Raw genomic sequence first — 24,885 nt, forward strand, 5'->3', positions numbered from 1 at the left:
CATAAATATATACATATAAAATTACACATTAGAAAATCAAAAAAATTTTAAATGATTTTCATTGTTGTTTGTTATGAATTTTAATTATTTTATATTAGTATAAATTTTTCAAGAGAAACACTATCACCATGTTATTGAAAAAATTTAAAATTAAATTATACTATGAAACGACAATACTACTTTGTATACCCATATTTATATAGTGTATATCAAAATATTGTTCTCTGTGACACATCACACATCGTCACTGGATGATGAAAGAACATGTGTTTTTTAGTATATGTAGTGCTTATTATTATTGTATACATATAACTCTAAAAATATCATACAGATTTTAATTTTGACTATAAAATAGATAAGAACCAAGAATGGTTTTGTAATTATAACTAGTAAAAAATAAATAAAATTCGATATAAATATTATTACATTTTGTACATGGCAACCAATATTAATTTCTAAAATATAGTAAATATTAGGAACATACGTACATATATAATATATAAAGTGTTGAGATGGTGAATGTACAGTGAATTTGTTGTGTTCATAATTTTAAGTATATACGTATAGTTTGAGATAATTCTGACTTGTTTTCATATTGTAGAACTATAAATAATTTTGAGATATAAGAAACCGGCTTAAAATAATTTATTGGGGTTAGATAAACTTTGTCTATATGTAGGTTCGTAGTTTAACTTTTTGTTTTTTAAATTAAGGTTATTTTTAGTAAAATGTAGGCTTGTTTATGTTATGTATTTGAAATCATTCTAAATTCTGATAAAGAAAACACCAATTACATAATATTGAAAAAAAAATTTATACAAAATTTATTTAAAAATTAATTTATTAATTTTTATTTTCTCTTTTTTATATTTACAGTATTGTACCAACAGCAACTGGTATTGTACGTAAACGTATACCATCATTAGATGATAATGAATTAAAATCATATCAATCAATTGAATCAGATCCATATGCATCAAATTTAATACCAGAATTTTATGGTGTACATAAAATTAATGGTGAATATTATATTGAATTACAAGATTTATTAGCTGGTTATAAAGATCCAAATGTTATGGATATTAAAATGGGTTGTAGAACATTCTCAGAGACTGAAGTATCAAATCATACATTACGTTCAGATTTATATAAAAAAATGATATCAATTGATATGAATGCACCAACAGATGAAGAACATAATAATAAAGCTATTACAAAATTACGTTATATGCTATTTCGTGAACAAATATCATCATCACATACAAAAGGTTTTCGTATTGAAGCATTAAGAATGCGCGGTAATAAACCAATTAAAGATTTAAAGACTGTACATAGTTCAAGTCAAATTGAAATAACAATAAGTAATTTTTTAAATGGTAAAAAATCAGTATGCCGTGATATATTAAAACGTTTAAAACAGATGCGTTCATCAATTGAAAAATCGGAATTTTTTCGAACACATGAAATTGTTGGTTCAAGTATATTTATTGTTTATGATGATAATAAAACAAATGTATGGTTAATTGATTTTGCTAAAGCAAAACAATTACCAAAAGGTTTTAAAATTGATCATCGTAAACCATGGTCACCGGGTAATAAAGAAGATGGTCTATTAAAAGGAATGGATGAATTAATAAAAATTTTTGATGATATTTATGAAAGTATGATTATTTGAAATAATTAATAATTATTGTAATAAATATAAAGAGAATTGAATTAGAAATGTTGAATGAAAATGGTTAATACCCACGAATATGAATTGTTAAAAGAACATTTTTTGAAGAAAATGCAATCAGGAAAAAAAAAAAACATTGAGTATTTGAAGAGGGAGAAAAGCAAGGAAAAAGACTTTCAGTGTATAAATAAAACTCCACTTAATTAGAAATTTGTACGATGAAGAAGTACAATAATATTTTTTTTTTTATAATAATATTATGTAGAGCAAGAATTATGCTGCCTTATAAGATAATAAGATGAAGATTTTATGATAAAAGTCTTTTTATTGTTTTTTTTTTTTTCTTATTTTTTTATATAATAATTATATTTTGAAAAGAATAAGTTTTTGTTCTTCAAATATATTTTTTGTTTGAAAATGGAATTATAGTACTTAATTCCTTAATATTTTAATATTGCTAAAAAAATATACATATATATATTTTCATATTCCTTATGCAAAAATATAAATTATATGTACATAAAAGAAAATATAATACTTATATAATTATAAATGTAAAATCTAATCAACGAAGACTTAAAACATTATTATGTTAAATACAACAATTGTACATTATTATAAAACTGTGTAAAAACAAAAACTAATAAATAAAATTAATTAAAATATCAAAAAAAAAAAATAATTAAATAAAATTATTATTAGATTTAAGTAAATTTAAATTTAAAGTAGAATTTCATAAATGAGCATATCCTGAGTGTCATTTATCAAAGATTACATTAAATTTAGTATTTGTCAGAGATCGCATGTAAATTAAATTCACAATTTTTGACTGTCAAATTAATTTGGACTTAAATTTTAATAAATTCTTAAGCAGTTTGTAATAAATTAATATAAAATGCCTCATAAGTGACACTCTCAATATAAGCTCATTTAATTAAAAAATTTAATAATTTATTTTTAACTTTCTTGTACATAATAATAATATCATATTAAAAACAAAAATCTTATTTATTAAAACAAAACAAAAACAACAAAAAAAAAGTAAAACTTAAAAATTATTTATTTTTTTTTTCTTTTAAATTAAAACAAAATGTTACCAGAAGATGTTACTTAAAATAATTTTTTCTCTTATATATGGTTCTTTTTTTTTTCAAAAAACTGCCAAATAAAGTTACAATTTCTTAATTAAAATTATTTCAAAAAAAAAATTTACTTTAAATTTATAAAAAAATTAAAAAAAATATGTAAAATTTTGTTAATTATTTTTTTAAAAAAAAAGTCATGTATTTTCAAAATTTTGCAAGTTTTGTTTTTTTGTGTTTTTGCATTTCTGTCATTATTCAATTTTGACAATAGCTGGAGCTGTATTCTGAATGTCAAAATAAGAATTTTGACATTAGCTGTAGCTAAATTCTGGCATTATCAATTTATTTGAAATTAGTTCAATTTTAAATTTTCGGTTTTAGTTGTTAGTTAATTCAAGTACACATTAAATTAAATCTAGTTTTGTTTAAATAAAACAATTTAGAGATAATTAACATTTATAATAAAAAATTAATTTATTTTTACAATTAAGAACTTGCCCAATTTTCAAAATAAATGACTTTTATTTTAATAATGAAATTCGCAAACTAAAAAAAAATTTGTTCATTTTGACTAAAGTAATTAAAATTCAATAGTGACAATGAAAAAATTTTTTTTTTTTATAATTAATTTAAACTTGCTTTAAATTTAAAGAAATTGTAATTATATAATAATATGCAATATAAACTTTAAATTTTCATAAAAATCTTAAAAAAAAAAATAACAATTTTAAATTCATTTACATTATATTTCATAAAATTTCAGTAAAATTATGTCAATTATAAAACTATAAAATGCATTTAATTATTAATAAAACTTAATTTTTAAAAAATCTTAATAAATATTATAATATATTTTATTGTATTTCATTATTATAGATAAAATTACATTATAATTATTATAAACATTAAATTTTTTTTTTTTCGACCTTAATAATTATTATTAAATATTTTTAATTTTTAAATCTATTTAAAATTAATTTATTATTTTTTTTTTCCATATTGGAATTTTCATTATAATCATAAACAAAAAAAAAAAAAACATAAAAGAAACCTCAAATAAAATATTAATTTACTATAATTTAAATTAATTTGTTTTTATTTAATTGGATTATATAAATTAAAATATTTATTAATTGTAAGAAATAAGAAGAGTAAAATATTTCAATAGCAATCAGAGCCCATTATTTAGTTCTTTATGACAATGATGCTAGTGCACTGTGAGAACACTGCATACACCAGAAGTACTAAACTTCTTTTAAGGCTCGGCTCATATTGTTAAAAAGTAAGTTCTGAAGTTAAGCTAAAAGTTCAAGTTTGGATTCGCAAAAAAAGACTGGATAAATCCAAAGTTTATTTGTCGTTTGGTTAGGTTATAGTAATTTTGTTTGACTAAATTCTATAGATGACAATGACATTTTAAAAACAAAATTTTGTAAGATCCAATGAGATTTTGATGTACACTTGAAATTATGATGTAGGTAGAAACTTGTAAGAATTATTAATAGTTTTTAGATTGGAAAAATTATGAGATATATGGTATGGGGATTTTTGATAATTCAGATATGCAATTAAAAGTTCTGACTGAAGTTCTAAAATCTTAAAAATTTTTTTGCATCATTATAGATCTACAGGATTTATCTAGTTTATTTTTAATCAAATTTTTAATATCTTACACTTTTCTATGGGATTTTTTTTCAAACTTAAAATACTTGCTTTGAAACTTTAAGCATGCCTCGTTTCTCGACCGTGGTTCTTTTTTATATTGAACATACTTCATTTGGAGATTTTGTAATATTGATTTAAGGTACATGCTTTATATTAAGACCTAAGTTAAAACTGAATTATCGAAAATCCCTAGTATTAGACTCTTACATTTTCATTATCATAATTATCGATTTTAAAAGAAAAAGAAAATAGGATTCTGAATTTGAGAATCCTATTTAATGAAACATATTCGTTTTTGACAAGTATTATTTTAATTTTCATTTTTCCATTTCATAAAATTTAATTCAAATAAAAATTTATTTTGAACCTCTTTTTTTTTAAATTTATGTGGAACTTTTAACAATTAATAATCTATTAGTAAATGAAATTCACAAAAGAAATGAAATTGTGAATTTAGTCAACTGAGTTTTTATATTCATTCATAGATGTCGCATTACAGAATATGAAAGTGCTGCCATAGGGATAAATAAATGTATATGGAATTTGGTTTTGACTTTTGGGACATAAAATGGAAAAAAAAATTTTTTTGGGACATACAAATTAATTAATGGGAAAGAAAATCTAGTAAATTTTAACAAATTCATGATGTAATTTTATTTTTACAATGTTGAGTCTGTATTAAAAAAAATTTTTAGATCAAATTTGTATAATAAAATTAGATCTTAAGCTATTTTTTAAACATAACACCTTCCTGTTTTTATTACACTTCACACTAAAACCCTATTTCAGACAATTCAATGACAGCTGGCATCTTGATAATGCGTTTGTTCTTATTCTCGAACTGATGTAAATAAATAACATATGTGCGATATTGTGGTAAGATTAAGAAAAAACTTTTTAATTAGAAAATTATTAATGATATTTTTTCCAGTCTGTGATTATAACAATTTTTAACGGTGAAAAATGGGTTGAAAGTTGTTTTAAATCTATTCTAAGTCAAAAAATTTCACTTGATTCCTCAGAAGATTATAATCATAATTGTGACTGTAATTCCCATGAAATTTCATATCAAAAATTAAATCATAAAAAATGTAATACATATTTTTATACAATTCCATTAATAAAAATTGAATTGTGTATTTTTGACGATGCAAGCACGGATAATACTCTTAAACTTCTTAATCAATGGGAAGAAATTTTTAAAAATCATAATATAGATGTAAAAATATTTCGAAATACAACCGGTAAACCAAAAGGTGTTGGCTACGGTAGAAATGTTGCAATTAAAAAATCAATAGGAGAATATTTATGTTTTCAAGACATTGATGATATTATGTTTCCTAATCGGATAATTAATCAATACATTTTAGCTAAAGAAAATAAAAATTCTGTAAGTATTAGAAGCCCTTTATTTAAAGACAAAATATATTCTAGTCATTTTAATTAAATAAAATTTTATTTTAAGATAATTGGCAGTAAATTTATTCGTATACCTGAAAATTCAACAAATCGTTTTCAACGTTGGGCAAATAATTTACCTGAAAGTAAATTAAATTTACAAGTTTATACTTCGAATGGTCCAACTATTATTATGCCAACATGGTTTTGTCATCGATATGTTTATGATGCTGTACCTGATGGATTCTCTGAGAATGGTAAAGGTACTCCAGAAGATTTAATATTCTTTTATAAACATTTAGATAATGGTGGAAATGTTATACGTTCAAATGAAATTCTCTTAATATATCGTTATCATCTGAGTGCAACAACATTTTCTGTATCAGAAGAAACAATATGGCAAATTCGTTTAAAAAGACTGATTAATAATGTTTTATGCACAAAAGAATGGTTAAATGGTTTTACAATATGGAATGCCGGTAAACAGGGTAGAAAACTGTTTCGTGATATTCCTGATGAATTTAAAAGAATCGTTAGAGCTTTCTGTGATGTTGATCAAAGTAAGTTTTATTTCTTAGAGATCTGTTATCAATCACTTATTTTTTATTTAATTTATTTTTAGAAAAAATTGATCAAAAATATAATTATTTTGATAAAAATAAGCGTCAAGTAACATACTCAATACCAATAATTCATTTTGAAAAAATTAAGCCACCAATTATAATATGCATGAAACTAGATCTAACGAATGGAATCTTTGAGAAAAATCTTAAAAGTCTTAATTTAAATGAAGGAAAAGATTATATCATTTTCTCATAAATTAATTTTATATTGAAGCAGTAATGTTTAAGAGTGAATTTCTGCTGCCTTCTCATTTAATTCTAAATTATTGAAGGTAATATAACAAAATACGAATTATGTTATTGATTCTGATAGATTTTATTATTTATTAAAGATAAAAAATGGATTTTAATTTAAAAAAATAAAGCCCAACTTTTTAAAGTATAAAACTTTCCAAAATTTTCTTAATTAAATTAAACAGCTTCAAATGTAATACTTAACAATTTGAATGCTATTATAAATTTTTTTTTATATCTAGATAATTAAAAAAAAAATTGTTGATGTAGTCATTAAATATACAATTTTTGATCTTTGGCTTCTAAAAAAGATCTCAAAATGGCAAATGCTTTAGATTTTTATACAAAATTAAATTGCAAACATTTCTTTTAGAATAGCTTTTGTATCATGCGGTGTAGTTACTTTATGTCCAATAACTCTTTTATCAACAAAAATTTCATAATCATTACCACCTGGTTCTGTTTTGTCACCGAAAAAATGAATTTCTTTAAAATTTCCAACTTTTTCAATATGCCGTAAGCAATATGTTTTATCCCAACCTTTTGGGAAAACATCAAAACTAATTTGTCCTCCGATACTGTATGTTAAATCAACATCATGAAATTCTTTTCTAAGAGTATCAATCATTTTTTGTCTAATATGATGTTCATTATCGTATTCATTGAATAAATTTCGCTCTTCTCGACTACATTGTCTTCCAACTGGACAAATATTCATCATACCATTTCTAAATTCTAAAAATGTTCCACGTTTAAATGGTAAATCCAATTCTGATAAATATCTTAAAACAAAATTGATAAATCTTTGTAATGTAGCTTCTCCTAAATGTTGTTTTATATTAGCACTTCCAACTTCTTTTCCTTTTTCTATTTGAACCAGACCATTTTCTGGGAATATAAAATCAAATTCTTGTAAAATTCTCTTTCCATTGATCTGTTCAAACATTTTCTCTAAATCAGAACCTCCTACGATAGCAATTGTTGCTTTTGGTTTAATTTTTTCATAAAGAAATTTTTCCATTTCTGGTTCAATTACCGTTCTAGGGAATGTAAGTGTTCCATCAACATCGAAAAGAAGTAAAATTTCATCTCGTTCCAATTGGACTACCATTGTTAGATATTGTTTATTTAAATAATTTCCTAAATTAATGAAATATTATGTGAAATGAGATTAACTTTTTAACCTCTGCTGTTTCTTAAGAATTTTTGAAGGTCCTAATCAAAATTTGTGCATCACGAAGCAAATTTGATAAAAAAATTGCACTTTTTAAGCACTTGCATTCTCTCTACTTCCACGTAAGTATTTTTAATTATCGAATGTAAACAAAATCACATGACATTTAAAACAGTATTTCATAAACAGCATATAAAATGACGTTAAACTTCTAAAGCGATTTAGCAAAAGAAATACATTGTGTTTATTGATAATTAAAATTTGATTTCTTTTTTGTGTGTCAACTAGAAATCGTTTCTGAATTGAAAAATTAGTTAATAAACGACTACCACATACAAGGAATTTTTGTTTTGGAAATAAATGAATTATAATCTATTATAAAAATTCGTGATAAATTTAGTAGAAGCTTTACAAAACCGATTTTGCAGAAAATCGCGTAGAAATTTTCTTGTGGGAACAATAAAGCGTCATATATTAAATTTTACCACACCTAAGGTCACACAATGATTGACATTGACATACGTGAATTTTATAAACAAAATTTGGTGTAGTTAAAAAAAAATTTCAACACTTTCTTTAATAAAAGAAATCCAAATCAAAACAACCTTAAATAAAGAAAAATGAACCAAATTCGATCATGTGGATGTAAAGGTAAATGTTAATCCAGAATAAGTTTAAAAAAATGAACTAACTACCCTAACATGTAGGATGCCGCACGTGCCTTCTTTGCGAAAAAGAATACAATTTAAATAAAAAAGGATTTTTTGAACAATTTCAAGATTTAAATCCATATAGTTTTTGTCCAAAATGTAATAAACTTTATCCAGGCTGGAATTGCTTTAAAATTCTCGAAGATCATCCAAATCATTCAAATGATGGAATAGATTTTCCAGGAATGCTTGTGCAATTGAATTTTTTATCTGTAAACGAAGGAGAAGAATTAACCAAATCTCTGGATGAGTTACCATGGTGCGATTCTCAAAGTGGCAGGAGGAAACAAAATTTTGGTCCAAAAACAAATTTTAAAAAACGTAAATTACAAAATGGAAATTTTAATGGATTTCCAATATCAACAAAATTTTGTCAAGATAGATTTAAAGAAATAGAATTATTGAAAGAATTTCAAACAATTGAACAATGTACTCTAGAATATAATCCTGACAAAGGTGCCAGTATTGATCCACATATTGATGGTAATTTTGTTCCTGCTTTTTCTTACAGCGAATATCAAATTCTTTTTTTAAGATTGCTGGGTATGGGGAGAGCGTGTAGTTACTGTGAATTGTTTAGGAGATAGTGTGTTAACTTTAACAAAATATAATGGTGATAATTCAAAATATAATTTGAGATTAGTTGAAAATTATCAAGATCAATTAATATGTAATTTGGATAAGGCAGAAAAGCTAGATTTATATGAAAATATGGTTATAAGAATACCGATGCCCAAGTAAGTTTTCTAACATCGTGATTACGATTACCTTTAAGAAAATTATTATTGTAGTTTATCCTTGATTGTAATGTATGGACCACCAAGATACCAATTTGAACATTGTGTGTTGCGTGAAGATATTAATGAAAGACGTGTTTGTATAGCATACCGAGAATTTACACCAATGTACTTAGAAAATGGAATAGATTCTGATAAAGGAATAACTATAATAAATAATGCAAATGAATTTTGGAATCAAATTGATACTACATAAATTCTAGCATTATTATTTAAATTTACATTTGTACATAATATTAAATATTTAATAAATTATTTAAGTAAAAAAAATTGTCTAAATTAAATTATTTCGTTACGAAATTTTATTGCCTTCTATTTTTTTCCGAAGTTCTTCCATAGCTTCTTCGTCCGACTTAGTTTTATTTGGTTTTGGTGTAAGAAAATTAAAACCAATATGTAAAGCTCCAATTGCACCTCCAATCAGCAGCAGGGCTCTTAACTTTGAACTTTGCATTTTCATAAAAAATGTATACAAGAATTAGAATTTACACTGAACTAACATATGGGATTTGTTTACAATTAAATTGTCAACATAATATATTGACATTTATAATTTTTTGACAACAAAATATTCACAATAGATTATTATTTTATACATGCAATTATATTATTTCTAATTTTAGGCAACAGAGTGTACTATTAGCTGTCATTCCGTTTTGGAATAAAATTATTTAATTCTACACTTCTACTAAATTTTATTCATGTACAAATTTTGAGAAAAGGATTATGCTAGCGCATTTTAACCATTAGGATTATGCTGACGCATTAAATTAATGGAAAATGCAAATAAATTTAAATATAAGCAATAATCCCACTTGAGGCTATGAAAATTTTCAAATATCTTACCAAAAGAAAAAATTCATTCTACTGCATTACAATTTAGCTCACGGTAGCCCTTCAAAATAAGTTTATCAGATGCTAATTAAATAAATAAAAAAAACTAAACAAATTTCTAACCTAAAAGTTTGTTGTTAATTTTAGGTGCAGAAATATTATTTTGGTTTTTAGCAACTTATAAACATCCTTTCCTACAAAAATCCTTCAATTACATTGTGTAAGTAATTACATACCAATTCAAATATTTAAATATTTATTATTTCTCGAAATTAATTTTAGTTATTGAATTCTACCAAAAATTATGCCTGGATACTTTACTGATTCAGTTTTCAGTTCTACATCAATAAAATCAAAAGATAAAAAGTAGCTGGAATCAATATTAATAGCAAAATATAAATTCAATAAAAAGATGAGAAGACTTGGAAATTTACTAGCCTTTTTCAGTGCCATTGTTGGATTCTTTTTTGGATCATTTTTAACAGCAACCATAAGTAATTTTGAAACAATTGAAATTTGCAACGAAAAATATTCCAATAAATTGAGAGAAAGCAGTAATGATCTATTTATTGTTGTTTTAATATTAAGTGCACCAAATTATGAAGAGAAAAGAGATACCATGCGTAATACTTGGTTAAAATTATCATTAACAAAATCTTATTATCCTGAAGAATATTTAAATATACCAGGATATGATGATGATGGATTTTTGGAAGTTGAAACTATACCAAGTCAAATGCAACAATTTAATTATTTTCTTGATTGGAAAATAGATCATGGAGCTTCCTATATACCATCACGTGATATTAAAATTAAGCATTTTTTTGCTATTGGTACCAAAGATATGGATGTTACATTAAAAAACAAATTGGATAATGAAAACTCAAAATATCATGATTTATTATTTATTGAAGATTTAGTTGATAGTTATTCTAATTTAACGAAAAAACTATTAAAAAGTATAGAAATACTTTCAAATACCCAAAATTTTGATTATATTCTTAAAGTAGATGATGATACTTATGTAAAATTAGATTATCTAGCAAATGAATTAGTATCATATGATAGAAAATTATTACGAATCGCAAATGTTGAACAAGATAAATTATTACCAGAATTGTATTGGGGTTATTTCAATGGAAAAGCAAATATTAAAACGAAAGGTATATGGAAAGAAACTCATTATAATTTATGTAATCATTATATACCATATGCTTTGGGTGGTGGTTACGTTATTAGTAGAAATATAGCTTTATATATAAAGAATAACGGAAAATATTTTAATACATATTTGAGTGAAGATGTTTCAATGGGTATATGGTTAGCTCCATTAAAAAATATATATAGAAAACATGATATACGATTTGATACAGCTTATATACCAAGACAATATAAAGATTATCATTTAGTTTTACATAAACGTTCACCAGCTCAAATGATAATTTTATATAAAAATGATGAAAGTTTAAAAGATAGTAATTCTATTAAAGGATTAAATATTATGCGTGAATATTTCTATGATTGGAAAAAACCTCCAACAAATTGTTGTGATCAGAGCTCGACTGTTTAAAATATTTAAAAAATAAAAATTTCTTTTAAAGACCAATTTTTTAAAATATTTTAAATGTGCAAAAAGAATATAAACATAATCAATGTAGTAGTTATCATAATTTTTTTTTAAATTTTAAAATAAATTTTAATTTAGGTAATTGAAAATTGTGTGATTTATTAATAAGCTATGTATATACATTGTACATTCTGTGATATCGCAATTGTAATAATATCGTATCGATACAGTTGGCACTTATGAGCCGAATTATGCATTTTAACAGTATTATTACAATTCCGATCTTAGGAATAGTCTGTCCAACAATAGTTACAGATAATGAACTACGGGAAAGAGGAAGTCTGCTACAATACTAATTTTTTTTTCAAATATGAATTTTCAAAAATTTACATATTCCTTGTATATTTTTCAATAGTTAATTTCGTTTCTCATTAATTATATACACATACTATCAATTATTCCATCATGTTTCTTTATCTTTCACAAATTTGGTTATAACTAATTTATATTTTGAATGATTTTTCTTTTTAAAAACCTTAACTTCCAAAATACAGTAATACGGTATTAATACATAATTCATTACTTATAAGCTGAACAAATCCAATTTCATTCTCCAAGTTCTCATTTTCTAATTTTATTTTTTATTGATATCATATAGAAATTGTTATAAAATCAAAATCTTCTTATTTCTAGTATAATGCTATTTAAAATATTTAATACCTAGCTATTATCAAATTAATGTCAATCAAATAGTAGTTTTGTTAAAAAAGCTTTGACTCTGATTTTAAAACAATATCAATAAAGTACAAGTAAAATTTGTTTATGTGAAATTAAATTAATAGCTCATCTTATTTTTCATACTCTGGATTTAATATTTATTTATTAATCTATTAAATTTAATCTTCAAAAATTGTTTTTGATTTTTAATTCATGTTCTCCAGTAGTTTTAAGATTAGAAAAATTGCACTAACATGGTATTAATAAATGAGTTTGTCAGTTTATGATTTCTAATTGTTGATTAGTGTGTACCCATACAGTTTTGCTGTAATTTTGAAGTCCTGGATTACCATATCCTCTGATTTTAAAATTGCAGTAATGCTGCATTAATAAACATTTCAGCTTACTGCATTAATAAGCATCAATTGCTAAATAGGGTATGAATACCGTGATATCATGCATAAATTTTAAAGAAACAAAAATATTTGAAAATTTCTTTTAATTTAAATGCTTTAATTGCAATATTAATTATTTAATATCTATCATAATAAAAAATTCACTAAAATTCGCATTATTTTCAAACTTCTATAAGTAGACACAATATACATATACTATATACAATTAATTTATTAATCCAGTTGTGCATATACACTTGTTTATTAGTGATTAGTAACGATGTGTAGCCACTATCTTATGCACATTAATTAAAAAATAACAAGAAAGAAAAATTAATCGAAAATTCAAAAAAAAAAAAAACTATTACCAATCATATTTAATTAACCTTGACTACCTTACTGATCATAAAACAAACACATACGCACAAGTATAATTAAAAATGTAGGTTAAAAATAAATTTTTGCAGATTTGGTTACTCCAATTAAATTCATATTAAATTATATACGTATAACAATTTATAATTCATAATTGTTGCTTTATTAATGTTAAAATATACATCTATATATAAATACATATATGTATAACATTCTAAATATTTGTGTTATTTGTAATGATTATATAAAAATAATTAAATAATAATAATGAATTAGAAATATGAATGTCATATGTCATTTATTTTATACTTTATTAATTTTTGATATTAAATTTTTACGGGTCATACAAATAATTGCATGTAAATATAAATTGAAAATTTGTAAGGTATGTATGTATATGGGTATGTAGATCTAGTAAAATAGTTAAGATGACTTTATCACAATTTCTAATATAAATTTAATGAATGTTCATCAAAAAACAAAAAAAAAATCATGATTTTAAAAATCTCTGAAAAATAAAATAAACCAAAAACTCTTGAACTTCAATTATTTGAAAAAAAAAAATATTATTTTACATACATACATACATTTGTTACAGAACGAACATATAAAGAACTTAATATACAAAAACAAAAAAAAAAAAAACAAACTACAACTTGTTTGTAATTTTAGCATTGACACCGATATTGACTTATTCTAGAATGTACATAGGAGCACATACAAGCATGTTGTATGTTCTATATTCTATAATTTATTTAAATATACAGTGAGATCGAGTTAATTATGAACAATTAATAACATATGAGAAATTTTTTTTTTCCCTTCTTCACTCCTAGGAGCAGTATAGGGCTGGTGCATGATATCATGCCCTAGTTTCTATAGTCATAGAGAGTTAGCTAGGTAGTTGACTAGCCTACCGTAGTTTTTATTTATATTAAATATTTCAGTTTATTAATATTTACTGTTTATTTTTTTTAGTCTTTAGTATCGAATATTGTGAATATTTGAAAATTACTTGTATAATATTTATTAATACCCTTCGGTTAAAGGTGCCATAACCACTGCACCAATGGTCATATGAGACATACTTCACTATATATTCTATAATAATTCGGAGCGACAGTAAAATCGGAAAATTTATTTTAATATATCAAAAACTGGAAACTTGATAGTAAATGATATAAGATGTAAATTTGATATAAGGCTAAAAATTTAAAATTTTTTAAAATAGGTACTTCTAACAAACTATGTAATTTCATTTATAAAATTAAATATTAAAAATAAATATTAATATTTAACGGATTATGTACTTGGATAACACTATTAATTTTTGACAACTTCAATTTGTTATTTAAAAATTTTATTTAAAATTTTGACGCAGTTAAATTATTTTAAGCCGACTGCTGTTTTGTCTCTAATTCATTATTACTTTTTAGAAAAACTATTAACCGAAGGCATTTTTAAAACTATTATCACTGTAAATCTATAATGTTCTGTATTGCAGCAGCTAGTTCTTGCTTTCATATTTTAGTAATCTCCTAGAATGACTACATAATAATTAATTATGTTTTTGTATTATTTAATCAAAAAATTCGTTTTTAAATTATAAAAAAATGTATATTTTTTTTTCATGTGATATTGTGGGGAAAATTTTATTAAGCATTCCAAATAGATGGCAGAACGTTTTGAATATAACCTTGGATGTGCAAATTGAATAAGACTGATATTTTTATTTTATTCTTTATTCTTTGGTAATTTTTTTTAAACTATCTAATTAAAATAAACAATATCTTATATATTCTAAAATTTATTGAGATAAATTAGATAACAAGATAATTCTCATATTTATGTTTTGATAAAATTACGTGATTTCTTGTGTTATCTTACGTGATATTGTTATAAAGTAATAAAATGTGAACACAAAACTTCACAATAAACATAATTAAAAATTTGCATATTGGCGTCCATATTTTTTGCAAGAACTCAGCAAGTACAATAATTAGCTGAATAATGTATTACTACGATTTTGAAGGCAAGGTACTACAATGCATTTTTAAAGAGAGTATATTTTAACGACTGTCCAATATTACAGCTTCGTTACTGTATATATATATATGAAGTGTTTGTTTTTTTTTTAAATTTATAATACTAGTTTAGTATATGAAATATGGTATAGCACGTTTTCAATATGAAAATTATATTTAAAAAATAATATTTAGAATTTAAAAGCTCTCACGTAATTGGAAAAATTAATTTGTATTTTCCAGTTTTTTCGTTTTTTTTTTTTTTTTGTAATTTTCTTATGCTGCACAATTTCTTTTTTGTTTGTGTATTTATTATTAATTTTTTTTTTTAAATCAAAATTCACATATGAATAATTTAAATTTTTTTTTTTTTTTAGATTAACAAATCTATTTTGAAGAACCGAGATGAAATTTATTCTATTACAAACTCTCGTTAGAACTTGTAGTGTTTGAAAATTGTTTTGTTTAATAATAAAAGTTTAATTTTAATTGTTGAAAATAAAAAAGCAGGTGAGATTTGTTACTATTTTTTTGTTAATTCTTGTTATTTTTATTAGTATTTTCTATTAAGCGGCAATAAGGGTTTAGTGGTTTTTTTTTTTTTATATATAAAACATGTTTTATTTTGTGATTTAATTGAAGAAATATGAAAGTTTTGCGGTTTGCGAAAAAAAAAAAACTTATTTTGCAACAATACGGTGTTTAAATACAATTCAGCTTAAGAGTTGTTATTGCTGAATTGTTTAACAATACAATATAAATTAAATTTCAAAATAATAGGGAAATTTTGAAACACCTAAATGCAGATCTAAAGCCATTTTGGTGTTTAATTCAATAATTAAGATTTTAAAAATTTATGTTAAATTTGAATTTAAGAATAATCGTTCAAAATGGTGGAATATAAATAAATTAAGATAGAATTTAAATACAAGAATTTTTAAATTGAAAAAAAACAAAAAAAAAAAATTTTCATAATTTAATTTGATATAATCGGTTAATGTATGTTTGTTGTAAAATTAAAAGGCTTTTATTGTTTATGGTTGTGCAGTTCAATTTGTTGATTTTTACCTAAACGCAAAAAGGCAGATCAAATTTAAAATTGATTTATTCAACAATACAATTTTAATTGCTGAATAAGTCATTTTAATATTTTATTTGCTTCTAAGTGTGAGCTCGATAGAATACTTAAAAAGTTGTAACTCTTTCGTTATTATGCTTATTAGATTTTTTTGTTTGAAATTCGCCCTGACTTCAAGATTGAATTAATATTAAAGAAATGCAATATTTTTAAGACGTTGTCAATTACTTTTTTTTTTTTTAAATTTAATAATGTTGGTGTAAATGTTGTAAACGTTCCGCTGTTGTTCTGTTTCTGTTCACTGCTTTGGTTCTGGTTATTTACACATATACTAAGAAAGTTATCGTCTTTATAGTTTGCAATTTGCGTACCGTATATTAGATTCAGCGATTATTACATTGTATTGCTGAATAAAATAAACTAACGGAATATTAGATTTCAATTATAGTTTTCAATTTTATTCTCAATTAACTGAGTTGATTGCCATATATTTTTTTTTTTTCAAATTATATGGGCATAACAATTTTGTTTACGTATTCGCAATTTTTATAGTAAATTTACTTTTGTTTATTTTTAAATTATTGGTGATTCACACATGAATAAATAAATGTATATACAAACAAAATGTATAATGACGCTCTCGTGCGTACATAAAACAAATTGATTAAAACATAAACTTACTGTTTACAAATTCACAAAATTCTAGTTGTTTTATAACAATTTTACATACTAGGAAAGTTGTTCTCTTTCTTATAATTCCATTTTTAATCTTAAAGAAAAAATGAGGAAATTATTTTGATGATTTTTTTAAATATACCTATATAAAGTTAAGTAAATTAAATTTAGTTGTTTGTAGGTACACACGTATAACAAATTTATAGTTCACAATTGCCTTGACCCCTAGTTTATAGTTGTTAATTTTGCATATAATATAACAAAAGCTTTAATTTAAGTAAATATTATAAAAAGAATTGTTAAGTTCTATTTTAATTACTGTAAGTAATAGTAAAAATGAATGAAATTGAAATTAATAAAATGTTTTTAATTACAAGAATTTTTATTTTTATTAATAGTTTACTTTTGTTTTATTGCCCTATGATCACGATTCACGATTATTTTAATTTTTGTTATACACATACACACTAAGTATACTAGAATTTAAAAATTTTAAATTTTATAGTCTAATTTCGAAATAATTAATTATAATTAATAAAAAAAATAATTACTATAAATAAATTCAAATGAGTATTAATTATATTTTAATATGTTAATAATTAAAACTTGTAAAATAATGATAAATTTTGGTATTTATCCTAAAGATTTCAAAGAAACTAGAAAGCTTCAACTCCACAATTTCAGAATTGCAGTAGTATAATTTATTGCTGCATAATTCAGCGATTACAACTCATAAGCTGAATCATGTATTAAGCAATTTTGAAATCAAAATACAACTTGACTTACTTTTTACGGAGGTAGTCCTCCCCAATTGTAATAATTTTAAAAATATATTATGTATAATAATTTTTAAAATAATAATTAACAATTAATTTAAGTTTATTTATTTTTAAGATTCTTCTTTAGTTGAACACAAACTACAATATGCCTACTCCAGTTATAAATCCTAATTTAGATTTGGAACCATTAAATAATGAGGAAATATTAAAAATAGCACGTAAACAAGGTGAAGATCCAGATAGAATTTGTTCAATAATTGATGAATTTCGGAATATTATTTATGGTAAATTATTGTATTTGTATTATAATACAAAATTTAAACTAGATTTTTAAATAATTATAAATTTATAGAAAGAGAAGACTGTACACCACATAGAACTGATACTGAATTTTTAATAAAATTTTTAAGAGCTAGATTTTGGAGAATAGAATCAAGTTATAAATTGGTATAAAAATAATTATTAAATTAATTGCTAATATTATTAAAAATTTTAATTTTTTTAGTTATGCAATTATTGTAATTTTCGTAATGCAAATCGTGATTTATATGAAAAATTACATCCACTTGATTTAAAAGATATTGGTGAAGCTGATGTTGTTACAGTAACACCATATAAAGATCAATTGGGTCGTCGTATTATGATATATCGTTTTGGTAATTGGATACCATCAAAAGTACCAGTTGATGATATCTTAAAAACAACATTATTACTATTAGAAATGGGTGCATTAGAACCATCTTTTCAAGTATTAGGTGGTGTTGGTATAATTGATTTAACAAATTTATCATTACGTCAGGTATTTCATTTAACACCATCAGTAGCACAAAAAATGTTAGCTTTAATAGTGGTTAGTATATATTATTTTACTTATATTATTTTTAAATAAATTTATTTTAAATAAGTAATTTTTAGACATCATTACCAATACGAACAAATGCAATACATATTGTATTTCAAAATTGGGTATTTAATACAGCATTCAGTATATTTAAACCATTTTTAAGTTCTAGAATGAGAGAAAGAATATATATACATGGAGATGATATGTCATCATTACATAAGCATATATTACCAGAAAATTTACCAAAACGTTATGGTGGAATACATGATGATTGTCCATATACAATTTGGGTTGAAAATTTATTAAAAAATGAAAAAATTTTAAGAGAATTAGAATCATTAGGATATGTTGTTCATTCAAGAAATTTATTATTAAATAAAAATTAGAATTTATTAAATTTTAACTTAAAATGTAAATTTTTTTAAATAATATTCTCTATGAAATATTAAAGCTAAAAATACTTTATTTCTATTTTTTATATTGTAATAGAAAATTAAGCAGTACACAAGAAATTAACTATAATTATTATTGATTATTAAATTTTTTTTTTTATAAAAATTTAATTTTTTACTCAAGCTTTTAAAATTACATGAATTTATTCAATTACAAATTCCACCCCATACACAAAGTATAAAAGAAAAAAAATTATTAAAAAAGCTCGGGGGCATGAAACTTTGTACCGAAATTTTGATATTTAGAACAAAATATCTATATAAAATATGAGTTTAATTAGTGTATATATATATTTCATTAAGTTTTTTATAAAGTTATTAAATTTATATTTTTTTAAAATGTAAAAGAAAATAAAAAAAATTTTGTGATAATAAAAAAAATTGAATTTTCGCTAGTCCGAATTTTGTACGTAGTATAGATGGGGATTCAAAGCAAAATATTCTATTCTCAAACTTTTATATTCACTCTGGTGCAAATTTCAATAACATTTTGATACGAGTAGTTTTTCAAGAACGTAAAGAATGTATGGCATAATCCTAATATGGATAATTTAGTTTATGCGATTGCCTTGGTATTCATCATTGTTAAATATCGTTAATTTTCATTATCACCGACAATTTTATGCATTCAATCCTTTCTGAACGGCAGAATATGGCAATTGGTCTTCAAATAAATGAGATTTTTTGGCTATAAAACTGAGTAAGTAATGGGTAGTAATCGTATGTTGTACCTAAATACATATTACATACCTAAGCTCACTCCAACAATTTTTTCTATATTTTTCTGCACATAAAAATTGTAAACAAGTAAATAAAATTAAATTTCATTATATCATTATTTAATTAACAGGGCTCTTGACTAAATAAAAGATCAGTCTTACATTTTAATATTAAATTTTTAAATTTATATTGGAATTTTTTTCCCATGTGCTCTACTATTTTAAGTCAGGTCATTTTGAATTGTACAATTGAAATTTGGGTTTCATGTAAATTATTTTGAAACAATTTAATGGATTCTTGAAAGGTTAGAGTTCGAAACGAATAGGTAGGTACTTATTTCCATTTACATTTTTTAATTTTTTTATTTTGTAGATTGCATGTTTATTATTTTCAATTCATCAATCATCACATTTCTGTTTTGAATACCAAATACTTATAGCCTAAAGAGAGGTCTGTGTCTCTATGTTTGAAAACTAATTCTTTTATTCTTCTTGAGTGTAAAGCCTTGATATGTACATCCAAAATTATTTCTTTGAAGTACTTAATATATTTAGGATTTTCTTCTTCAACTGCAACATACATATATTTTTGTTTTCAACTTGGATTTTGGAGTTTAAAATTTAATCACGTTCGCAATATAAACAGAAATGTTTCATGTCGTTTTATTAGAAATAAAATAAAAATTTTTATTAAATTTTTTATTATAGAAAAATGTTTTATATGACGAAATTTTAAAATACAAAGATTGCAAAATGTAAGTTAATGCTATGTACCTACTTATTTTAAAATAGATACCTTAATTGATCAACCTATCACTAAATAGCCTAATCAACATCACTATCACTTTCTTCTTCATTTTGATTCATTGCTTTTTCTTGTTCTATATTAAAAAGTTCGATAAAAGTTTCGAACTCAATTAAGGATATTCCACATATTTTCTTACAAAATTCTTTGTCAGATGTATCAATGATTTTATACAGCATAGGATTTTTTGTTTGTATATTTGGATCACTTTTAGGAGATCGTGGTTTAAAAAGTCCTAATCTTTCCAAAAAGATATGCCGGCATTTTAATTCATTCAGAGGTTTTGAAAAAACCTTTGATTTAACTATTTCGGGAGTAGATAATCGCATTCGTTCTTCTAAATATAAAAAGTAATTTTTAATTATCTCTTCTCTTCGTGTTAAAATTTCAGGTGAATTCAATAATAGCAGCCATACGTTCTTAGGAGTTTTTACAAAATATTTCAAATAGGATATTTTGTTGGCAATATGTTTATAATCTTTTACATCTAAAATTTCTGGGTGCACTAAAATTAATTCTTGAAATTGCCTCTGGCCAAATTCAAAACCTCGCCAAAATTCAATATTATGGTTCAAGAAATTTGCTGGATGTTTGAGAATAGATTTATTTTTTTCTACAATTTTCAAAACTTCATCGTTTTTGAACCCATATTTTTGGAAAATTTCACAAGTAGTTTCCCATTTTTCTTTCGTGATATCTGATAATAAAGGTGTTTTATTTACATCGTTTTTTAATTGATCTCCAGCTAATTGTTGAAACTTTAAAAACGTACTCTGTTTAAATAAACAAAAAAACTTTATTCAATTGTTGATTTAAGATACGAAGAAATCTTACCGCACTAAAAGATCTCCTGCCAAGAATTGTAGAGGTCTTGAACATGATTTTCTATTTATTTCATAAATTCATTGAGAAATAAAGAAATTTTAATATTTTATGAAGCAACTTTCCTTTAAAATTACTTTGGATAAAAACAAAAATATAAACATAACCTATAATTGAAATGTCATTTCTCTTTATTTTCAAATATAGGTCTGTTCGCTTTGTGTACAAATTTTCGATTTTATTCCGGAGAGTCAACCATTAAGCAAAGAAATAATACAAGTACGAGTATAAATGACTTCAACAAAGTGATATTAATTTAAATTGATTTTGGCCATAAATTTAATAAAATTGTAAATAAAAATACACAAATACCGAAATTAAAAACTGTATTGTTCACATATACTGAACTAAAAACAGATATAGAATATTAACGATATTACGATCTGTTATTGCTACATTGTGTTTTTACTATTTCAGATTGAAAGCCCTAAAATGTCTTCATAACATTTCAAATGAAATAAGCAAAATTTTTTTATTGACTGATTGATTGAGTGAAGCCGGCTTTTCCTCAAATGACGCTTATATGGATGTAAAATAGGTTTAAAGTTTGCTTGAAGCTGTATTAAATGCTTTTTTTGTATTACTTATCTTATATTTACATTAGAAGTTAGATTATACTAGATTATGCATTAAATAAAATAGATATTTTTGACACCTTTTATTTTAATTTTTTTTAATCAGGTTGAAAAATTCGGCGTTCTTTAAAAAACAATAAAAAAATGAAAAATTGAAAAAATTAAAAATTTTAACTCCTTAACAATTTCAAAGTTTTAAATTATAATATTTTGTGTCCATAATTTAATATATAGTTTATATTGTGATATTTTATTAGTCACACTTTATTTAAATTATTTAGTGGAACAGTGCTAAACAACAGAAAAATACAATATTATTATAATAATTAATACGGTTTTATTGAATAGTAAAATTACTATATTTCCATTTAAATGGTAACTCGTAAGAGGTTAATTTGACAATTTGTTTTTTTTTTCTTTTCGTCCACCATACCGGCAATTTTTGTTATTGTTATTGTTTTGATTGGCTTTTATCAATATTTTGATAAGAAAACTCTAATCCAAGGGAAATTCAGTTTTTTAACTAAGTATACAAAAAGTAAAATTTAAGTTTCAAATAAATATAAACAGAAAAATGCGGGAAATGAAGTACTGGATAGCGAAATGGAGCTTTTTAAGAAATCCTATTCATATTTTATACTTTAGTTATCTACCTAATTTAACAATTGAAAAATCGGTCAATAGAGATTGCGTTTAATAACCAAGTGTAAGTACAATACTAAAATTAATATTAATCTAAGAATTTATTTAAAATAAAATACATAAATAGCTTATCAATATATTCAAGTACTTCTGGTCATAGTTGTATCGATTAGATAAAAATTTTTAGTATACTAACTTCGATTGGAGAGTGAACTTTAAAAATTATAATACTTGGTCAGCGAATTTAAAAATTATATGAAATTTTGAAATGATTCCATTTTATTTGGAAATATTATTAGCTCTATGTTTAATATTTTTCTTGTATGCAAAAAGACCAGAAGTATATGACAGTACACTGGGAATATACAGAGTTAAACCAGGAAGATTTTATTATTTGAAATATTACGCAGCTTTGATTGTACTGAAGGTAAAACAAATTGATTTTATTCAATATCAACGCATTTATTACATGTTACGTAAGTATAACTTATTCAATTGTTTTTTAGTTAAGACGTTTGTTCGGTTTGTCGAATAGGTCACCTGGAATTTTATCAACATATCAAGGTTGTAGCCGCCAAGAGGGTTATCATATATATAGTTCTTCGTCAGATCGACAAACCTTAATATTAGAAAATGGAAATAAATTGCTATTAAAAATACCAAAATTCGCTGATTGCCTTCTCGTAAGTGAAATAGCAAATAATCCCAAAGAAATTGGTCCTATAATTGTCGAACATTATCCAGTCAATTCTAATATTTATAGAGAGAAAGCAATATTAACATATAATGGCTTGATGAAGTAATTTGTTTTTTTTTTTTAATTGTAGATAACAGACATTTATATTCTTATCTGTAACATCTTTTAAGGTCAAATGAACGTGATAGTAAACATTTTTTAGTTAATATAAAAGCTGAGTGGAATGTAATTTTACCTTACTTTAATATGTATTGGGAATTAAGTGATGAAAATTTTGCTAATTCGATATCAAAGGAGTTATGGAGCAAAGATTATTTTGAAAATTTTAAATTATTTCAACATATAGATTTTTGGGGTGGATCCGGTGAAATGAAAGGCAATGTCACAATCGATGGACAACGTTTTGATTTGTTTGTGAACTTTACTCAATTATTTTCAAATGGTAATTTAAACATATTTTGGAACAGAATAATTTCGAAATTTTTGATTATTACATATTTTATATTAGGAGATTTATCATTATCACATCTTGTACACCGTTATGTATTACATTATATTACTATACCAAGTGGTCCAAGATTTTGTGTTGGTGTTGCTAGTTTAACTCAACAGTTTTCAATGTACAATTAATTATTTTCTCTTTTTTAACTTTTTATATGTATTATGTATTTAATTTTCATTTGTAGTTTACCAATTGGTTGGGTAACATCAAAATGCAAAAATTATCCGATAAAATCTTGTGACTTTCAAATACATAAATATGGTGAAGGTAATTCTGAACCACCAAAGGCTTATCATTTTCTGATCAATACAGGTTTAAATAATTTTTAATTTTTATATTCAATATTTTATTTAATCAATTTTTAGATGGTGGTGATATGTACAATATTATTGTACGTGTTAGATCTAATTTTAGATTTTATCATAGAAGTGAAAAATTTAAAAAAGTAATTGATTCAGATTGTAATTTCATAGTAAATGGAGAAGAAGGATGGGGTCATGTACAATGGTATTATCGAAGATAGTTATATAGAAAAGCTCATAATATTGAATAATATTTTGTAAATAGTATTTTTACTTTTACAAGTGTGTTTGAAAATTTTTAATGAATAAAAAAGTTATTTTGTTTATTTTTCAATTATCATTTGTTGTTTTTTTTATTTATATATTTCTACATATAATATTTTCATATTCCATTAATAATAATAATTTTTTAATTAATAATTCTACAATAATACAGAATGAATTTTTTCTTGTTTTTCTTTGACTAGGTATATATATATATATATATTTTTCAATATAATAATTATTTTGATAGGGAGCTAATTGAACGGCAAAATATTTTGCTGTTTTTTAACAAAACTAATGTGAAACTAGATAGTGATAAAGTGCTAAAATAAAGTTTTCTGTTGAAATTGTTATTCTGATTTAAATATTATTTCTAATGGTGTTAATTGGCTCCAA

At 23.3% G+C, this 24,885-nt stretch overlaps 8 protein-coding genes across 12 annotated transcripts in view; 6 read left to right on the forward strand and 2 right to left on the reverse strand.

Moving 5' to 3' along the window:
- LOC129618596 (inositol-trisphosphate 3-kinase homolog) overlaps positions 1-2,073 on the forward strand; it is a 39,798-nt gene extending 37,725 nt beyond the window's left edge. For both annotated transcript variants that reach the window (XM_055533438.1, XM_055533439.1), the window contains one exon: positions 877-2,073. In XM_055533438.1, coding sequence (XP_055389413.1) covers positions 877-1,675 — 799 coding nt within the window. In that variant the 3' untranslated portion in view covers positions 1,676-2,073. The remainder of the gene's footprint in view (positions 1-876) is intronic.
- Positions 2,074-5,191: 3,118 nt separating this feature from the next.
- On the forward strand, positions 5,192-6,652 carry LOC129618590 (UDP-GlcNAc:betaGal beta-1,3-N-acetylglucosaminyltransferase-like protein 1). Its single transcript, XM_055533429.1, has 4 exons — positions 5,192-5,301; positions 5,357-5,815; positions 5,891-6,383; positions 6,446-6,652. The coding sequence occupies exons 1-4, from the start codon at positions 5,287-5,289 to the stop codon at positions 6,640-6,642; spliced, it is 1,164 nt and encodes a 387-aa protein (XP_055389404.1). The 5' UTR covers positions 5,192-5,286; the 3' UTR covers positions 6,643-6,652.
- Positions 6,653-6,893: 241 nt separating this feature from the next.
- LOC129618591 (phosphomannomutase) lies at positions 6,894-7,960 on the reverse strand. The gene has a single exon (XM_055533430.1). It carries the CDS (start codon positions 7,789-7,791, stop codon positions 7,030-7,032), a length of 762 nt encoding a protein of 253 aa, XP_055389405.1. The 5' UTR covers positions 7,792-7,960; the 3' UTR covers positions 6,894-7,029.
- A 438-nt stretch (positions 7,961-8,398) lies between these two features.
- Positions 8,399-9,851, forward strand: LOC129618619 (alpha-ketoglutarate-dependent dioxygenase alkB homolog 4). Its single transcript, XM_055533467.1, has 4 exons — positions 8,399-8,505; positions 8,562-9,047; positions 9,100-9,301; positions 9,356-9,851. Exons 1-4 carry the CDS (start codon positions 8,475-8,477, stop codon positions 9,555-9,557), a joined length of 921 nt encoding a protein of 306 aa, XP_055389442.1. The 5' UTR covers positions 8,399-8,474; the 3' UTR covers positions 9,558-9,851.
- A 447-nt stretch (positions 9,852-10,298) lies between these two features.
- On the forward strand, positions 10,299-11,901 carry LOC129618606 (beta-1,3-galactosyltransferase 6). Its single transcript, XM_055533450.1, has 2 exons — positions 10,299-10,415; positions 10,478-11,901. Exon 2 carries the CDS (start codon positions 10,608-10,610, stop codon positions 11,763-11,765), a length of 1,158 nt encoding a protein of 385 aa, XP_055389425.1. The 5' UTR covers positions 10,299-10,415; positions 10,478-10,607; the 3' UTR covers positions 11,766-11,901.
- Positions 11,902-15,673: 3,772 nt separating this feature from the next.
- On the forward strand, positions 15,674-19,482 carry LOC129618570 (clavesin-2-like). Of its 4 annotated transcripts, none has more exons than XM_055533396.1 (5): positions 15,674-15,783; positions 17,921-18,089; positions 18,158-18,252; positions 18,311-18,655; positions 18,721-19,482. In XM_055533396.1, exons 2-5 carry the CDS (start codon positions 17,951-17,953, stop codon positions 19,033-19,035), a joined length of 894 nt encoding a protein of 297 aa, XP_055389371.1. In that variant the 5' UTR covers positions 15,674-15,783; positions 17,921-17,950; the 3' UTR covers positions 19,036-19,482. The 4 variants fall into 4 exon arrangements, with proteins under 4 accessions (XP_055389371.1, XP_055389373.1, XP_055389372.1 ...); XM_055533398.1 differs by having other exon boundaries at positions 15,703-15,783; positions 17,905-18,089; XM_055533397.1 differs by lacking the exon at positions 15,674-15,783 and adding an exon at positions 17,668-17,839.
- Positions 19,483-19,587: 105 nt separating this feature from the next.
- LOC129618571 (transcription termination factor 4, mitochondrial) lies at positions 19,588-21,600 on the reverse strand. Its single transcript, XM_055533400.1, has 2 exons — positions 21,460-21,600; positions 19,588-21,398 (listed from the first exon to the last, which is right to left on the reverse strand). The coding sequence occupies exons 1-2, from the start codon at positions 21,502-21,504 to the stop codon at positions 20,646-20,648; spliced, it is 798 nt and encodes a 265-aa protein (XP_055389375.1). The 5' UTR covers positions 21,505-21,600; the 3' UTR covers positions 19,588-20,645.
- A 1,307-nt stretch (positions 21,601-22,907) lies between these two features.
- Positions 22,908-24,565, forward strand: LOC129618599 (uncharacterized). Its single transcript, XM_055533442.1, has 6 exons — positions 22,908-23,151; positions 23,231-23,523; positions 23,592-23,863; positions 23,930-24,041; positions 24,108-24,235; positions 24,289-24,565. The coding sequence occupies exons 1-6, from the start codon at positions 22,993-22,995 to the stop codon at positions 24,444-24,446; spliced, it is 1,122 nt and encodes a 373-aa protein (XP_055389417.1). The 5' UTR covers positions 22,908-22,992; the 3' UTR covers positions 24,447-24,565.
- Positions 24,566-24,885: the final 320 nt, after the last annotated feature.

The sequence above is a fragment of the Condylostylus longicornis genome, unplaced genomic scaffold, assembly GCF_029603195.1.
Source record: "Condylostylus longicornis isolate FDR11 unplaced genomic scaffold, ASM2960319v2 ptg000009l, whole genome shotgun sequence".
Classification (NCBI taxonomy): domain Eukaryota; kingdom Metazoa; phylum Arthropoda; class Insecta; order Diptera; family Dolichopodidae; genus Condylostylus; species Condylostylus longicornis.

Excerpts from the sequence above, each read along its gene's own strand:
- LOC129618590 (XM_055533429.1), top strand. Across the intron at positions 5,816-5,890 it reads CTAAAGAAAATAAAAATTCT|ATAATTGGCAGTAAATTTAT; the intron begins GTAAGTATTAGA and ends TTTTATTTTAAG. Across the intron at positions 6,384-6,445 it reads TTTCTGTGATGTTGATCAAA|AAAAAATTGATCAAAAATAT; the intron begins GTAAGTTTTATT and ends ATTTATTTTTAG.
- LOC129618591 (XM_055533430.1), bottom strand. The coding sequence starts at position 7,791 with ATGGTAGTCCAATTGGAACGAGATGAAATTTTACTTCTTTTCGATGTT.
- LOC129618619 (XM_055533467.1), top strand. The coding sequence starts at position 8,475 with ATGAACCAAATTCGATCATGTGGATGTAAAG. Across the intron at positions 9,048-9,099 it reads TATTGATCCACATATTGATG|ATTGCTGGGTATGGGGAGAG; the intron begins GTAATTTTGTTC and ends TCTTTTTTTAAG. Across the intron at positions 9,302-9,355 it reads ATAAGAATACCGATGCCCAA|TTTATCCTTGATTGTAATGT; the intron begins GTAAGTTTTCTA and ends TTATTATTGTAG.
- LOC129618606 (XM_055533450.1), top strand. The coding sequence starts at position 10,608 with ATGAGAAGACTTGGAAATTTACTAGCCTTTTTCAGTGCCATTGTTGGA.
- LOC129618570 (XM_055533396.1), top strand. The coding sequence starts at position 17,951 with ATGCCTACTCCAGTTATAAATCCTAATTTAGATTTGGAACCATTAAAT. Across the intron at positions 18,090-18,157 it reads ATTTCGGAATATTATTTATG|AAAGAGAAGACTGTACACCA; the intron begins GTAAATTATTGT and ends ATAAATTTATAG. Across the intron at positions 18,656-18,720 it reads AAATGTTAGCTTTAATAGTG|ACATCATTACCAATACGAAC; the intron begins GTTAGTATATAT and ends AGTAATTTTTAG.
- LOC129618571 (XM_055533400.1), bottom strand. The coding sequence starts at position 21,504 with ATGTTCAAGACCTCTACAATTCTTGGCAGGAGATCTTTTAGTGCG. Across the intron at positions 21,399-21,459 it reads GCAGGAGATCTTTTAGTGCG|AGTACGTTTTTAAAGTTTCA; the intron begins GTAAGATTTCTT and ends TTATTTAAACAG.
- LOC129618599 (XM_055533442.1), top strand. The coding sequence starts at position 22,993 with ATGATTCCATTTTATTTGGAAATATTATTAGCTCTATGTTTAATATTT. Across the intron at positions 23,524-23,591 it reads ACATATAATGGCTTGATGAA|GTCAAATGAACGTGATAGTA; the intron begins GTAATTTGTTTT and ends ACATCTTTTAAG. Across the intron at positions 24,042-24,107 it reads TTAACTCAACAGTTTTCAAT|TTTACCAATTGGTTGGGTAA; the intron begins GTACAATTAATT and ends TTTCATTTGTAG.